The 17,366-nt window shown below is 51.9% G+C and overlaps 2 protein-coding genes across 2 annotated transcripts in view; both read right to left on the reverse strand.

Moving 5' to 3' along the window:
- LOC144247624 (uncharacterized) overlaps positions 1–17,366 on the reverse strand; it is a 1,666,419-nt gene that overhangs the window by 1,233,570 nt on the left and 415,483 nt on the right. The gene's annotated exons all lie outside the window — the stretch shown is intronic.
- On the reverse strand, positions 8,592–9,591 carry LOC144247635 (olfactory receptor 14A16-like). The gene has a single exon (XM_077788953.1). It carries the CDS (start codon positions 9,545–9,547, stop codon positions 8,615–8,617), a length of 933 nt encoding a protein of 310 aa, XP_077645079.1. The 5' UTR covers positions 9,548–9,591; the 3' UTR covers positions 8,592–8,614.

A 17,366-nucleotide genomic window follows, 5' to 3' on the forward strand; every position in this document is an offset into this window, starting at 1 on the left:
CACCTGGGGGAAGGGCCCAGGAAGACCAAGGGGTATTTAAGGCTGACCACAAGGCAAGCACACATCTTGACCCTACCTCCTCTTGGAATTTCCATCTGAACCTTGTTGGAATCCAGGAGCTGGTAGCTGAGTGTGTGCTTCTCTGTATCTTATTTTTCTCTTTTTCTGTATCTACTTCTTTTATTTCTGTACTCTTGCAAATATTGATTAACTTTAAATTGAACAGGCTTAGATTTTGTGCAGTTGAATGGGCCAAGTTAATGCTTTGAGAAGTTATTTTGGTTGTTTGAATGACATATTAAAATGTTTGCCAAAGTTTCACTGATTTTTCTAAATTTCCCAGTAAAGGCTGTTTTGTTGTTTAGAGCTCCTGAGAAACTCTTGATAGTATTGCTCCAGTGCATCCAACTCAGAGGACACAAATTATTATCATTCCTTTCAAATGTCTCCTTGAGAGAGTTTTTTAATGGATGGGGGTCAGGGCTTGTGTGTCCTGCTTGGCACAGCCCAGGCAGGGCTTTCACAGCCCCATCCCACACTCCATTTCCCAGCTGGAGCCGCTGGTGCCTCTGAGTTCTGCTGCCCCAGCCCCAGGGACGCTCTCCTTGTCTGCCCATTCCCCCAGGGTCTCTGGGCAGGGATGGCCTCAGGGGGGGCTGCTGACATCCTCAGCAACTTGGAGGCTGCTGCTGAATTTTACTGCTCCAGAGGCTTCTTCAGCCTTCAGCTCTTCAGTGCAGGAATTCAGTGCCCCAGGGCACATTAACATTCAGAACACCTTAACAAGCCAAGCCTCTGGAAATAATTTGATTTAAGCTTTCAAATCCTTTGTGGTTGGTTAGGCGGATTCCATTAGTTTAGTTGAAATGAATGAATTTTATTTACACAGGGAGAGAGAAACCATTTTTTAGGTCCCGTTTTGATTTTTTAGTTAATACATTGATATGTGCAATCTCCAATTGACACTGAATCCAAGTACCTCCTCCTGCAGTTTGAATAGATATGAAAATCAAGACCCTTTGTGGCTGACAATCCATCAGACCCTGTCCCTACCCCCACCCCACCATTTCCCCCATCCAAGCCCTGGCACTCAGAGCAGCCTTGTGCAAATCTGAGCTCCCTCCAGCCCAGGCTGCACCTGCAGGTTTCAGCTCCTTGGCTCCAACTCCCACCTGCTTTCCTTGGAGAAGGAGCTGCCCCAGACACAGAGGGATATTCATATTTATTACCAGCCAAAAAAGCTAAGGGAAGGCACAGCTCCATCCAATGCAAAAGTCATTCCTCTGCTGGATATTAAATCCATTGTGCACAGCAGACAGTCTCAGAGCAATGGAAAACACCTTCTGTGCCCAGCACAGATCCCAAAGTCCCCCTAAAACCTCCCTGCCCCAGTTCTGCCCAGATTTGCTCTTTGCACACACGAGTCACAGGCTGAAGTCAGGAGCTCCCTCCATGGCCAGAGGGAGGAAAAGAGGGAAAGTGGATGAAGAGCTCTCCTGTGCAGAGCCAAGGTCCAAGTGCAGCCCCTGCAGTGGGAACCACAACTCATCAGGTTTGTGTCCTTTGGGCTCAGGGACTGGTGACATTCAGAGGCACAGAAAGGTTTCTTGTCAGCTAACACAAGTTGAACATTTGAACAATTTAATAATCATCACAGCTCTTCCCTCAGCTCTCTGGGATGTCCCAGCAGCATCTGACATGTTCCCCGTCCCCAAGGGATTTCTATACAGGGACAGTTTTAGACAAAGACATAAGAAAAGGCAATTCTGTGACGGACAAAAACACAATTAAAATGTTGACTAATGTGATATTTATTTGAACTTCTGAAAGAGAGGACAACTCCCTGAAGCTCAAAGCATGAAACCAGTCAGTGGAGAGGCACTTGAATGACCCGAGAGCACCTAGATGAGGAAATCTGGGAGCACCAGGAAGGACATAGATCCAGTTGGTCTAGTGAAGAGATGTCCTTAGACATACCCATTTCAACAGAAGACTTGGAAAATCCTAAAGGAAGAGGGAGGTGATATAATAAATTGAATATTGGTGATGCAAATAGAAGGCAAGATCAGTATTTCTCTTCATGCCATCAGTACACTTCCAGGAAATTCCTGATCCTGGTGGGAAAACTTTGCCATTTCTTAACCATTCTCAAGTGACCCAGAAAAAAAAAAAAACATTTGTAATATGAAATGTACAAGTACTAACATCTGTGGCCCTTTTCCAGGCAGACATCAGCTGTGTGCCCATGAACAGACAGTGCCACTTGTGCCCTGAGGTGCCGAGCTGGGATTGGATCTGTCAGAGAGGAGCTGAGAGAGAGCAAAGCACCTTGCAAGCTGCAGGTCCCTGCCAGCCCCGCAGGGCTCCTGTGTCATCAACATCTGCTCTGCTCCAGTCTGGAACAGGGCCCAGGACGGTGCCGGGATCATCAGAGAGCTGAGGTGTGTGCTGGAATTCCATGCCCTCCCCATGGCGCAGCAGCCCTGCATTTCCCTGCTCCAGCCTTGGTCTCCAGCACAGCCATGGACACTGATGGTTTCTGTGCCAGGCTCTCCCAGCCCAGCCCAGCTCCCTGCCAGCTCTGCCAGCTGCCCTGAGCTCTGGGCAGCACCAAGGGCCTCTCCCCAGCACAGCCCAGCCGGCTCTGGCCCCACAGCTCTGCTCAGCCCAGGCTGCTCTGGGCACTGCCCCACGGCCTCAGCCCCTGCCAAGGGCACAGCAGCAGCTGCAGCTCAGCCAGGACTCAGCCCCACCATGGGGGAAGGGGCTTGGCCAAGGCCAAAGGAGCTCCCTGGCTGCCCTGCTCCCCTCTGCCTGAGGTGCTGAGAGCTCTGCAGCCCCTCCTGCCATCCCATCTGCCCAGGCCAGCACAAGAGCCCCGGCCCTGGGGCCCTCCAGAGCTGCTCCTGCTCCAGGCCCAGGGCCCATCGCAGAGCTGGGGCAGCCACAGAGCTGTGCCCATTTCTGCTCATTGCTGCTCTGATGGAGATGCATCCTCACACACTTGGGGGTTGATGATGAATTTTACTGCTCCAGAGGGCTCTTCTTTCTTGAGCTCTTCAGTTCAGGAATTCAGTGACAAAAGGCTTCTAAACATTTGTTCAAAGTGCCATAACAAGGAAAAACCCATGGGAATAATTCAAGTCCTCAATTCTTCTGTGGTTAATTAGACAGATTTCAGAAATGTATACAAAGGGAATATACTATATTGAAAACAGGGCAAAGAGAATTGTTATTTTCCTGTTAATAGACTGATATCAGCAATGTCCAATTTATATTTAGCCCCAGCACCTTTTAACGCTGTCTGAACATATATGAAACTCAAGACCCTTCATGGCTGACAATCAATAACACTTTGTCCCTACCCCTCCCCACCATTTCCCTCATCCAACCCCTGGCACTCAGAGCAGCTGAGGAATGGAGTCACATCCAGGGGTGTCCCCAGGGCTCAGGACTGGGGCCAGGTCAGTGAAGTCTCTTTATTGCTGATCTGGACGAGGCCATCGAGGGCACCCTCAGGCAGTTCCATATGAGCCCAGGCTGGGTGGAGTGTGGCTGTGCTGGAGGGCAGGAAGCTCTGCAGAGGGATCTGGACAGGCTGGAGCCATGGGCCCAGGACAATGGGATGAGGTTCACCAAGGCCAAGGGCCAGGTCATGCCCTGGGCTCACAACCACCCCAAATGCCTGGCCGTGCCCTGCCCCTGATCCCCACAGCCTGTCCTGTTTCCTTCATCCCTGCATTGCCAGGGACTTTCTGGGACAAGGAAGCTCTGCTCTGGGGATGGAGGGAGGGCCCAGTGCCACCACTGGAGTGGGAACCACAACTCATCAGGTTTGTGTCCTTTGGGGGTCAGGAACTGGTGAGACTCAGAGGCACAGAAAGTTTCTCTTCATGGCCAACAGACCATGGTTGAACTATGTGCAGGATCCCAGCAGTGTCTGATGAGTCCACCATCCACAAGTGATTTTCATGCTAGAATGAATTTCTGACAAATGTGGTTCTGTGATAGATATAAACACAGTTAGGTTCTTGTATCAGGATGCTCATCCTGAAGTGGGGGAAAAACAGCTCAAACAATTCCTGATGTGCAAAGCTGTCAGTGGTGGATGGAGAAGGGAGGTCAGGCTGCTTTTGGTGCTGAGGAAATGCTGAAATCAGCCTGACTCATTTCATCTCCTCCTGGCCTGGCTGATCTCCCCTCTTTCCCCTTCCAGACATTGGCTTCTGTCTCCCACCATGCCCCTGGTGAAGAGCCTGGCTCTGTGTTCTCCATCCCCTCCTTGCTGGCACTGCCAGGCTGGGATGAGGAGCCCCTCAGCCTTCCCTGCTCAGGCTGGACAAGCCCAGCTCCCTCAGCCTCTGCTCACAGCCCAAGGGCTCCAGCCCCACCTTGGAGGCCCTTCCCTAAGCCTGCTCCAGCTGCCAGACATCTTTCCTGCCCTGGGGAACCCAACCCAGGCCACAGGGACCTGGATAATCCACGTCCTTGATGTCCTGGTCACACAGCCCTGGCCCCTTGTCCCCATGTCAGGCTCTTTGGTAGATCCTGTGGAACATCCTTTGGTGGAGGCTGTGGCTCCAGGGGGACCGGGGGGATACCGGGGGACAGGGATCCTGCTGGGCATGAACAGCATTGGACTTGTTGGGAGAAACTGTGAGGGGGACCTGGGGCGGAGTGACCAACCCAGTGACCTCACAGAGCCCTCCTGGGATGTCATACAGCCCCTCTGGGATGTCACACAGCCCCTCTAGGATGTCACAGAGCCTCTCTGAGATGTCACAGCCCATTCTGTAATGTCACACAGCTGGTCTCTGATGTCACAGCCAACTCTGTGATGTCACAGTCTGCTCTGCAATTTCAGAGCTCTGTCCTGTGATCTCTAAGCCTGCTCTGTGATGTCACAGAGATGGCCTATGATGTCATAACTTCTTGATGACACCACATTAACCACTCTGTGATGTCATGGACCATTCTGTCACAGATCACTCATGTGATGTCATAGCCCACTCTTTGACCTCATGTAACCAGATGATAAATTGTCTCCAGCAGGTGAGCTAACACCTGGAGCTTGTTCTCCAAAACCCCAGGCCTATGGAGACCACACAATGCCCATTGTGGGACAAGGGGAACTGGAAGTTCACCAGCCTCAGTGTCCTGCCAGCTCAGCCAGGCCCATGGGAACATTGGGGTCCACGACCACCAGGGACCACCAGAGAGACCCCCAGGACAGAAGAACACATGGGTAAAGGGGAGGGGAAATATGTTAATGAGTCTGGGGAAATGATTATCAGATGTGTGTTTAGTCCAGCACAATCAATTAATATGTGTATGTACAGAATATGAACAGAAACTTTCCTGTACTCAGCATGCTCGGCTTTGGGAGGAGCTATCCCCCGTGCATCCCCCTGAATAAAGAATGCTGCTTCTTAATGCTGCACTGGTGTTAAGGAGTTTTCTGTTTTAGCGAATTTTTGGTAACACTCCACTCCCAAGGAAAGCTCTGTCTGCTGCTGTTCACAAACAGAGAAGGGCTGGTGGCAGATGTGGGGGTTGGAGGCTGCCTGGGGAACAGTGACCATAAAATAATCAAGTTTTCAATGATCTGTGAAAGAAGGAGGGGCAGCAACAAAACTTCCACACTGGAATTAGGAAGGGCAGACTTTGGCCTACTTAGGATGCAGATTTGGGGAGTACCAAATCAGGTACTGATTTTTTTAATGGGAAACAGCCCTTAAAAACCAAGGGGTCCAGGGAGGATGGACACAGTTCAAGACAGTAATCTTAAGGGGGAAGGAGCAGCCTGTCCTAGTGTGGCAAAAGATGAGGTGGTGAGGAAAATGACTGTCCTGGTTGCCCATGGAGCTTTTGTGGGAACTCAAGGGAAGGAAGAAGGTGCATTAACTTATGACAGAAGATCAGGCAGCTTAGGAATTGTTTAAGAATGTTGTTAGGTCATGCAGGAAAATAAAGGAAAGAGGTAAAATCTCAATAAGAGATTAACCTGGCCACTTCTGTGAAAAATAATAAAAAGTGTGTCTATGAATAAATTCATAAGAAAACGTGGAATAAGGAGAACCTCTACCCTTTTTTGGATGCATTGGAAAATAGAGTAACTAAAGATAAGGAAAAGGTTGAGCTACTTAAGACCTTGTTTGTCTCAGTTTTCAATATTTGGACAGGTTGTCCTCAGGACAAGAGTTCTCCTGAGCTGGTAGATGGGCACAGGGAGCAAAACAGGCCCCTGTAATCCAGGAGGAAGCAGCTGCTGACCTGCTGAGCCACTCAGATGCTCACAGGTGGATGGGATGGGATGGGATCCATCCTAGGGGGATGAGGGAGCTGGTGGATGAGCTCCCCAAGCTGCTCCCCATCATTTGCCATCAGTCCTGGCTCACCAGGGAGGTCCCAGAGCACTGGAGGTGCCAGTGTGAGCTCATCCCCAAGAAGGGCTGGAAGGAGGATCTGGGGAGCTCCAGGCCTGTCAGCCTGACCTCGGTGCCCGGCAAGGTTATGGAACAGATCACCTTGAGAGCCACCACAGGGCACCCACAGGATGGCCGAGGGGTCAGAGCCAGCCAGCGTGGATTTAAGAGGGGCAGGTCCTGCCTGAGCAACCTGATCTCCTTTTATAACCAGGTGACCCACCTGTGGATGTGGGAAAGGCTGTGGATGTGTCCATCTGGACTTCAGCAAAGCCTTGGACACTGTCTCTGACAGCATTCCCTGGAAAAGCTGCAGCCCACGGCTGGGGCAGGTTCCCTCCTGGCTGGGAGATGGAAGAGCTGGCTGGAGGCTGGGCCCAGAGAGGGGTGGGGATGGTGCTGCACCCAGCTGGTGTTCAGTCCCTGGTGCATTCCCCAGGGATCTGTGTTGGGCCCAGTCCTGTTAAACATCTTCACCAATGATCTGGGTGAGGGGATCGAGCCCACCATCCCCAAATTTGCAGGTGACACCAAGCTGGGTGTGAGTGTGGATCTGCTGGAGGGCAGGACAAGAAGACACAGCCTCCAGCTGCACCAGAGGAGGTTTAGGCTGGACAAGAGGAAGAAGTTCTTCACAGAAAGGGTGAGTGGGCATTGGAATGGCAAGCCAGGGGGCAGGTGGCAGAGTCACTGTCCCTCTCCAGTGGCACTCAGTGGCATGGTCTGGGTGACAAGGCGGTATTAGGGCATTGGTTGGACTTGGTGATCCCAAAGGTCTTTTCCAGCCTATTTGATTCTGTCATTCTGTGATGATTGGGACACTCTGGGGCCATTGTGACCCTGCAGGGCCTCGTGGAACTAAGAGGACCATGGTGACACTGTGCAGCCCCATAGAACCAGGACTCTATTGTGGTGCTCTGGGGTCAAATGGAACCAGGGAGTCCCCGTGACACTGGGTCCTGGTGGAACCACAGAGGCCATTGTGACACTGCGGGGCCTCGTGTGACCGAGGGGTTTCACCACTGTGACACTGCCAAACCAAGGAGAGCATTGGGAGAGTCCAGGGCCCAGTGGAACCAAGGGGCCCTTCTGACACTGCGGGGCCTCATGGAACCAAGGGGACATTGTGACACTGCAGGACCTTGTGTAACCAAAAGGCCACTGTGACACTCTGGGGCCTCAAGGAATCTGGAAGGCTGTTGTGACACTGTTTGGCCTCGTGGAAACAAGGAGTCCATTGTGACACTAAGGGGACTTGTGGAAGCACAGAGAGCATTGTGACAGTGTGGGACCTCATGTGACCATGGGGCCTTTGTGACACCCTGGGACCCCATGGGACCAAGGGGCCACTGTGAAACTGCGGCACCAAAGAGAACATTGTGACACTGTGAACCCCATGGAACCAAGGAGTCCATTGTCACATTTTGGGGCCCATGGAACCAAGGAGACCAGTGTGACAGTGCAGGGCCTGGTGTAACCAAAGGGACATTGTGACACTGAGGGGCCCCTTGAAACCAAGGAGATCTTTGCAGATGACACCAAGCTGGGTGTGAGTGTTGATCTGCTGGAGGGTAGGAGGGCTTTGCAGAGGGACCTGGACAGGCTGGAACCAGGGCCCAAATCCAACAAGGTGAGGTTTCACAAGTCCAAGTGCTGGGTCCTGCACTTTGGCCACAACAACCCCTGCATTGCTACAGGCTGGGGACAGAGTGGCTGGACAGCAGCCAGGCAGAAAGGGACCTGCAGGGACTGATGGACAGCAGGCTGGACACGAGCCAGCAGTGTGCCCAGGGGGCCAAGAAGGCCAATGGCTCCTGGCCTGGATCAGGAATGGTGTGGCCAGCAGGAGCAGAGCTGCAGTGCCAGCCCTGATCTGCCCCAGCTCTGCACACAGACATTGCTGCTGCAGCTCCAGAGAAGGCAACAAAAGGACATCTCTGCAGAAAACTGTGCTGAGAGATCCTTTAGTTTCTTTAAAGCCGTTGAGAGCACAGCCCACCCATTGACACAATCTGTGGTCAATGGGAAGGTGGAGGTAAACAAAATGAGAAATGGCACAAACAATGATACTTTCTTTTGGACAATCTGAAAAAACTAAAACAAAGAATAAGAACCTCTGAAATGAAACCAACAAGAATTATCAAAGATGACATTTATATACAAATGTTTTACAGAAATTGGCCGTCAGTTTAATGTTCCTGAAAGCATCCAGTCATCAGTGTCCACACTGCAGCCTTGAGCTCCTGGTTCCTCAGGCTGTAGATGAGGGGATTCAGGGCTGGAGACACCACCGAGTACAGAACTGACAAGGAAAGATCCAGGGATGGGGAGGAGATGGAGGGAGGCTTTAGGTGAGCAAACATAATAGTGCTGACAAACAGAGAGACTACGGCCAGGTGAGGGAGGCAGGTGGAAAAGGCTTTGTGCCGTCCCTGCTCAGAGGGGATCCTCAGCACAGCCCTGAAGATCTGCACATAGGAGAAAACAATGAACACAAAACATCCGAGTCCTACACACACACTAACAGCAAGAAACCCAAGTTCCCTGAGGGAGGATTTGGAGCAGGAGAGCTTGAGGATCTGGGGGATTTCACAGAATAACTGGCCCAGGACATTGCCATGGCACAGGGTCAGGGAAAATGTATTGGCTGTGTGCAGCAGAGCACTGAGAAAGGCACTGGCCCAGGCAGCTGCTGCCATGTGGGCACAAGCTCTGCTGCCCAGGAGGGTCCCGTAGTGCAGGGGTTTGCAGATGGACACATAGCGGTCATAGCACATGATGGTCAGGAGGAAATACTCTGCTGAGATGAAGATCAGAAGGAAAAAGAGCTGAGCAGCACATCCTGTGTAGGAGATGTTTCTGGTGTTCCAGAGGGAATAGTGCATGGCTTTGGGGACAGTGGTGCAGATGGAGCCCAGGTCGCTGAGGGCCAGGTTGAGCAGGAAGAAGAACATGGGCGTGTGCAGGTGGTGGCCGCAGGCTACGGCGCTGATGATGAGGCCGTTGCCCAGGAGGGCAGCCAGGGAGATGCCCAGGAAGACGCAGAAGTGCAGGAGCTGCAGCTGCCGCGTGTCTGCCAGTGCCAGCAGGAGGAAGTGGCTGATGGAGCTGCTGTTGGACATTTGCTGTGGCTTCACATGGGAATCTGTAAGAAAAATTATTATGGAATAGGTGGGTGTGGAGAGAACTTTAAATATCCCAGCACAGCTTGCTGGCATTTTCCCCCCACTGCCTGCCCAGGGCTCTGCTGCCTGGATCTGTCCCTGCCAGCAGCTGCTTCCCTGTGCCCAGGGCTGGGCCCTGCCAGAGCTGCCAGAGCCCAGCCCAGCCCTGGGGGCTCAGCTCTGCCCTGCAGACCCCTCCCAGCTCAGGCACTTCCCAGGGGCAGCTCTGGCTCTGCAAGCTCTGATGGTAACATCAGAGCAATCCTGAGCAGGCTGGAAAAAGCACAAAGATGCTACATCTAAGGGGCCCTGTGTTGAATTCTGTTACTGCCTGGTTTATTTAGATGTGAAAAAAAACTTTTCTTTTTCTCAATATGAACTGAGAGATGCATATCTATGGGGAATTCCCCATCCAGGCAACAAAGATTAGTACATAACAATGCAGAAATTTCCCATTTATGAAGTTCTTGTCTTGCTATGCTCCCTGTATAATTTATTTGGAAAAGTTGTGGAGTTAAATGCCATGCTGGGAACAGTCCTGAACAATGCAGCATCCTCACCACACAAGGAGAACATTCCAAGATTTACCAGCTGTCTCCTTCCCCCCAGATCTTATCCCCCAGCGCTGGGAGCAGCTCCAGGGCCGGCTGAGAGCTGTCTCTGGCAGGCAGCAGAGTCCCTGGCCCAGCACAGCGCCCTGGGCTGCAGGACCCTGCTCTGCAGGACAGCCCTGGGCACCCCTGGCTGCTCTGCACAGGAGATGAGCAGAGAATGCACTCACAGGGTCTGTGGGCATTGGCATGTTCCAGCTTTAGGAGATCTCTCCAGGAGCTGCAGCTGCATTGTCCTGCAGCCAGAGGTTCCTGCCAAGGGCTGGCAGTGATTCTGCCCCAGGCACTTCTCAGCCCCTTCCCAGCCCTGACTGATTGAAGCTCTCTGTGCCTCTGTGCTGTGCCCGCGCTGGCTGCAGGCAGTGCCCCAGCCCTGCTGGGCTGGGAGAAGAGCTGCTCAGCAAGAGAAATGTGCTTTTGAAACCCTGCTTGGTTACCAGGATCACCCTCTGTGCCAGGAGCCCAGCCCAGCTCAGCAGCACAGACACAGCACAAGGACTTTAATGACCCTCTGGGGCTTTGTGCTCAGGCCCTGAACATCAGGCCCTGAGAGGGAGCTGCAGAAACCTCTCCAGAGCTCCAAGTCAGAATCCAACTCCAAAGTTTCTCTGACTTTTAATGGGTCCCACTGAGAGACACAACTGAGAAAGTGTCCCCAGGCCCCAGGCCGAGCAGAGAACTGGAGGCACTGATGCCAGGTGGGGACAAAGAGAAGCCAAGTCTTGGTGCCCTGGGGCACAGCAGGGTCTGTGCCACCAAGGGCTGTGAGGAGACACCTTGTCCTGAGGCCCTGGGGCCTCCTGGCACAGCCCCAGCCAGGCTGGGCACTGTCAGCCCCTGCTCCTGCCCTCAGCATCCCCCCCTAGCTCACATCCCAGTGGCCTCAAGGATCTGCTGGAAGGAGTCCCTGGGGAGCCTTGGTCAGGAATGGCCCTGGGGGCTCCTTCATGCTTCCAGGGACTGCAGGTTTTTCAAAGGACTTTGGCTTTTGCTTTTGCCTTGGAGTCTCTGAGAGGTTTCTGCAATCATGGCCTCCAATATTCTGCTGTAATTATTCCCTGGAGAGGCTTTGTCAGTAACAGCACTCAGTGGGGCCCATTAATGCTTCATGGTACTTCAGTTCTTTTAAGGTACTTGGTGTTTCCCTTTTGCTACAGACTCTGTGAGAGGTTTGTGCAATCATGGCCCCAATTATCTGCTTTAATGAGTCCCTTTAGAACTTTATACTGACACTCAGTGGAGCTCATGAATACTTTTAGATTCTTAACTTTTGTAAGGTACTTTGGATTTTCCTTTCCACATTGAGAGTTCTTTGCGCCATTTTCAGTCTCTGAGAGGTTTTTGTGCCATCCTGGCCTCCAGTTCTCTCCTCCAAGGACTCCATGAAGAGCCTGTGGTATAGATGGACCTTTGCAGTTCCCATTAATGCTTTAGACTCCAACCACTTTGGGGTTTTCCTCTGACTTTGACTTCGGGAAAGGTTTGTGCAATCTCCTCTCAGGCCCTGAGGTTCCAGGGCTCAGCTCCAAATGCACCCCGGGGCTCATTAGGGTCAAGCAATTCCTTACAAACCATGGCTCTGCCTTGTTTTCTCTCTGCTCTGGTGCAGTTCATCAGGAAGTTTCTGTAGTGGTTTTGGTTCACCGTTTTGAGATGTCTCGGCCAATGCATCAATTAGTGTGGTGGGCTCAGTGCTGGCTAATTACCAGTGCACTCACTAGAATATACTTACTAATTTCCTGCTGTGAGATAGGATTAGAAGAAAGGGAAAGTGGTTTCAAAATTTTAAAAGGGTATAAATAAAATTGTATTAACAATAACTAAAGAAAGTGTAATAAGAATCAGAACAAAACTTTCAGAACAATTCCTCTCTCCATAAAACCTGACAATGTAAAGAGACAAAACCTAAAATTTTCAGTCAGTTTACCACCTCTAAAATAGTCTTTTTTCACTTCACTTAGGGAGTGAAGTTCCTCTTGTTAATGTTATGGAGACTTATCCACAAGAAAACAGTTATCTCATGAGTTTTGATTTTCACAAATAGCAGTGGCCTGGAGAAATCTGCAATCATGAACTCCCTCCCATCTTTTCCCACTTTTTCCCACAGCTGTGTTTATGGGCCAGGCCAAGTTATGGGGTATTAGTTTCAAAATGAGCTGTTTAAGAGCAAAGGTTCTCTTCATATGTTTCTGAAATCATCTTCATCTCTGGGAACAGAGGTCTTCTTCTCTCCCTGAGGGCACAGGGTCTCATCACTGTTCTCCCTTTCTCTGTTCAAACCTCTCATTGGATCACAGCTACTTCAACATTTGCTCACTTTAGCATGGAGGCCTTTGCTGAAACAAGTCATCTCCCCATAATTTCAATGCATTATAGTGAAAAAGATAGTCTGATGCATCAGTGACATCCTTCTCCACAGCTTTAGCAGAGGATTTCAGCCCCAAGATCAAGGCATCTCCTCATCCCTCCCATCTGGGACTCAACTTCCCCTTCCCTGCCCTCGGTGTGTCCATGCTGCTCCTCTGTGTGCCTGCCCTGTGTCCTTTTCTCTCACGGGAGGGAGGATGGCAGCACTGTCAGAGTCAATATCTCCCGGGGCTGCAGATGGTTCCGTGAGCCCGGCCGGGCTCGGTGCTTGCGGCCGGAGCTGTTTTGCCATGGAGGTTTCTGCAGCGGCTGCGCTGGGGCTGTGTCAGGCTGGGCCGCGCTGGGGCAGGGCCAGGATCTCAGCAGCCAGGCCAGAGCCCAGCAGCAGCACGGCCGGGGCCGATGGCTTCTCCTGCCCTGCCCGCCGGCTGCGGGCGAAGCCCAAGGGCGGCAGAGCCTTGGCCGAGCCGGCCCGGCCCGGGGCTGCTCCTGGGGCCCGGCGGATCCTGGCCGGGCCCGGGCTGGCGGCGGGGCAGGGCTCGGCAGGGCCAGATGTCAGCACCCGCAGCCACGGCCCGGCCTCGGCCCCGCGGCCTCCCCTGCCCTGCCCGGCAGCCGATGGCGCCTGGCGGCTCCCTGGGAAGGGGCCCGGCCCCACGGCAGGAGCCGCCTGGCCCCACGGCCCAGACGGGGCTGGGCCGGCCTCGGCACCTCTGTGGGGCCAGAAGGGAGAGAGACCCAGCCAGGCTTTCTCATCTCTAACTTGTGTCTGCACAGAGGCGTCTGCAGCTTCCTTAGTGCTTTAACAGATTGACAGCTCTCAGAGCTAATTACTGATTGGTTTTTGTCAGACACAGAGGAAACTGCTAGCAGCTTCTCTCAGGACATCACTTCTGTGATGCAAAACCACCACAGCAGCACAGAGCACAGAGCTCCTTTGTCTATATGTAGTGGTATTGTGCCCAAGGGCTCAGAACCCCTCCTTGGGAGATCTCTGGGCCCTCTCCAAGGTGTTTTCAAATGAAAACATTCAGCTCAGAGTCTAAGAAAATTACCAGGGCATAGGGCCAGCCGGACCTGTCTGTCCTGGCTGCTTTTGTCTGGGAGAAATCCTTGAATATACGGAATTTGGGAGGTCAAATTCTAATTTGGGCCATGGTCCCTAGACATGAAGGCCGGTTCTATTCCATAGGAAGGAAAGAAGAGAGCCCCAGTGAGTGTTTCACGGGCAGATCAGGGGTGACCATTAGAGGCCAGATAGAGTGGCAGGTTTTTTCTGGGAGATACCCTTAGATATAGGAAAATTCTTAGGGAGAATACCAGTTTTGGCAATGGGCATCTGAATAGACAGAGCGTTCTCCATACAAAGAAGAACACAGAGCCCCATTGCTCCAGGAGCTGATGAGAAGCAGCCCATGACATCCCAAGATCAGCCAGACCTGTCAGGTGGCCCCTGGCAGGCCAAGCCAGCCAGACCTGGTCCATGTTCCCTCAGTTCCATGGGGCCTCACAGTGTCCCAATGGTCCCTTGCTTCCAGGAGGCCCTGAGGTGTCACAATGCCCCCTTGGTGACACCAGGCCCTGAAGGGTCAGAATGGTCTCCATGGTTCCATCAGGCCCCACAGAGTCACAATGGTCTCTGGGTCCATGAAGCCCCACGATGTCACCATGGCCCCTTGGTTCCATGGGCTCCAGTGGTGCCACAATGATCCCCTTGGTTCCATGAGGTGCCCACAGTGTCACAGTGATCTCCATGGGAAGGAAAGAACCGAGCCCCAGTGTGGCAGGGGCAGCCACCAGAGGCCAAGGCCAGCCAGACTTGATGGTACTGGCAGATTTTGGCTGGGAGCAGCCCTTGGATATAGGGAATTTTAGAGGTGGAATCCCAATTTCAGACATGGACAGTTGAAGTAGGATGGTTCTTTCCATAGGAAGGAAAAGACGGAACAGCAGTGTTTGAGGAGCAGATGAAAGGCAGCCACCAGGGGCCAAGGGCAGCCAGACCTCTCTTTCCTGGTAGCTTTTGTCTGAAAGCAACCCTTGGATGTAGGGAATTTGGGAGGTGGAAGCCAAATATCAGCCATTTCTGCACAGATAAGGATAGTTCTTTTCCATATGGAGGAAAGCACTGTTATGTTCCGCCACAGCAAAGGGCACAACAACTGCCCCAGGACCCAGAGTCTCAGACATCAGGCAGACACCAATAACCAACAGGGTAAGGAAGGCAACAGGACAGGTGTTGGTTTAGAAAACCAAGGATTTTTCATTTTCCCAGGGTCCAACACAAGAAACAAGGTGGTAGGGTCAACACTTTTATATTACAGGGTAGGGGTGGAGTTTGGATCAAGGTCCAATATTAAGAGGAGCAGGAGACTGCAAAGGGGTGGATCGAGGAGGACAATCATTGGAAAAAAATACAATGGGGACATTGCAGCACAATTGAAACCAATAACGGTACAGAAAAAGAACATTCTGGGGCCATTCCTTATTTGATCAGATAGGGTGGAGTGTCTTTTCCCAGGCTTTCAGGGGCACACCCCACAGCGTGGAGGGGTGGAATCTTCTTTAAGTCACGCTCTCACCGGATGCTGTGTCTGGGTAGAATCCCCACCTCATTGGGCAGGGGCACTCTACACCTTTGGTGCCATTATTTCTTTCTCTGGCTGTTTTATACAATGAAATGAAACTCCAGCATCTGTGGAACCACCCTTCAATCCTTCCCAGGCTACTCCTGTTCTGTCCTCAGTCTGCACACAACTGAGCCCAGAGCCTGCAGCCTCTACCTGCTGGTTATGTGATGAAGCCTTCAAACCCCATCTTGGGAGATATTTGGGTCCTCCCCAAGATCTGTGAAAATGGAAAAATAATTATCAAAGTTATTTTGTCCCAAGTCTAGCAGTGACAGAACAAGGATCAAGATGTTTAAACTGAATGAGGGTGGATTTAAATTTGTTAGAGGGAGGAAATATTTTACAGTGATGAGAGTGGCAAGAAACAGCAACAGTTTTTCCAGAGAAGTGGATTCCCCATCCCAGGAATGCTCAAATATCAGGGAGTGTGTGCAACCTGACCCAGTGAAATCCCCTCCCCTCCCCAAGGATGGAATTCCTGTTTGTGGGTTCCCAGATGTGCTGGGTGCTGTTAGGAAAATAAGGCCTTTTTGTTCATAATATAGAGTCTCTCATATTCACAGAATAGAGTTTTAATTAGAGTTTTTACTTGTCTGAACATGTTCTCATTTTGCCAGGCATTCCAGTGACTATCTCAGGCATTCCAGTGACTATCTCTCAAGGACGACTTCGTTACAAACTTTTTAGGGAGTTAAAACTGTTTTGAGAAAGCTGCTGCTAGGCACCCAAACACCTAAGCGAATAGATATGTTTCAAGGACAGTTCCGTTACAGACTTAGCAAAACATGTAGACGTGCCTAGAGATAACATTTCTTGTTTTTGAGGGAATTTCCAGGTCGCAGAGACAACCTTAAAGAAGACCACTGGCGCCACCAAGAGGCAGAAAACGACCACCTAACAACAGGGTGCGCCTGCGCAGAAGAGACACCAGAACGTCACACATCCGGAAGAGACAACCCAATAAGTGGGGGGGAAACGGGGAACTAGGCGCGGTAGTTGAAACGACTGCCGCCCAGCGCGCGCTGGTTTGCTTTCGCTTTCTGCTATTAATAAATCCTTTTAATTGGATTTGACAGCCTATTGTGCTCGTTTATAACAGTGCCCTCACAACAATTCTGGCCAGAATGTCTGCTGAGGGCAGCCAGGCTGCTGCAGGGGCAGTGACCTCACAGCCATCACCATGGCAGCCCTGTCCCCTGGGCCTGGCTCTCCCCTTTCCTCTGCCCCTGCCTTGTCTCTGCTGGAATGAAGAGTTTTGTTGTTAATATCTTGTCCCCAGGGTGCTGGGCCAATGGCTTCCCAGTCAGGCTCCTGGAGCAGAAGTGGCTTTTCAGAGCCTTGCCAGAAATGAGCCCTGAGGCAGCAGCTCTGCAGCGCTGGCCACCAGGCCGGGTTGCAAGGGAGGCTTCTGGCCATGCCCTGCAAGCAGCTGCTGCTGCCAAGGTGCCTTTGGTGCCTTGGGCTGTCCCTGGCACAGCTCCCAGCACGGCACTCTGCCCTTGTGCCCGAGGCCTTCCCTGTGCTGGGGCTGGCCTGGGGCTGTTCCTGCAGCGGGACCTGCCCTGCTCCTGGCACAGGAAAGGCAGTTCCTGCTGGAGCAGGAGGCTCTGCCTGCAATGGGCTCAAACCACTCCAGCAAGGCCCTGCTGACTTCAAAATTGCTTCCTAGAGCAGAATATCCTATAGGTGTTATAGATTCTGGACTGTGGAGTAAATAACTCTGGTTAAGAGCTTACTGTCCAGTCATTATCAGATTGTATTTATGTAAATATATCTGGCATTCCATCATTAATCCTGTGGGACAAATTGCATTGACAGATTGTTCAATTCTACCTGTCCAATCGTTTATACATAAACCTTTGACAAATTCTGGGGCCAGGATTGGATCCAGTCACTCCCAGTCTCCTCTCTTAAAAGGAATTTTAGAAGTCTGGAGGCTCTGCAGGGCTTTTAGAACCCATGGTGGCTGCTGGGTGTCTCCATCTCATGACTCAGCAGGAGTTTCTCCAATAAAGAAATAAAGCTTTTGCCTGAAGCTCCCACTCTGCCCATGGCAGGAGTGTGTGTGACATCCCGGCTCTTTGGCAGCCTGAGGATGCCTGGGATGTCACCGTGGAGCCCCTGTGAGTGCCTGTGACAGATCAGTGCCTCTGCAGCCCAAGGTGCCCT

Source organism: Lonchura striata, chromosome 29, assembly GCF_046129695.1.
Source record: "Lonchura striata isolate bLonStr1 chromosome 29, bLonStr1.mat, whole genome shotgun sequence".
NCBI lineage: Eukaryota > Metazoa > Chordata > Aves > Passeriformes > Estrildidae > Lonchura > Lonchura striata.

What these genes read in the sequence shown, in the direction of transcription:
- LOC144247635 (XM_077788953.1), bottom strand. Translation starts at nt 9,547, where the DNA reads ATGTCCAACAGCAGCTCCATCAGCCACTTCCTCCTGCTGGCACTGGCA.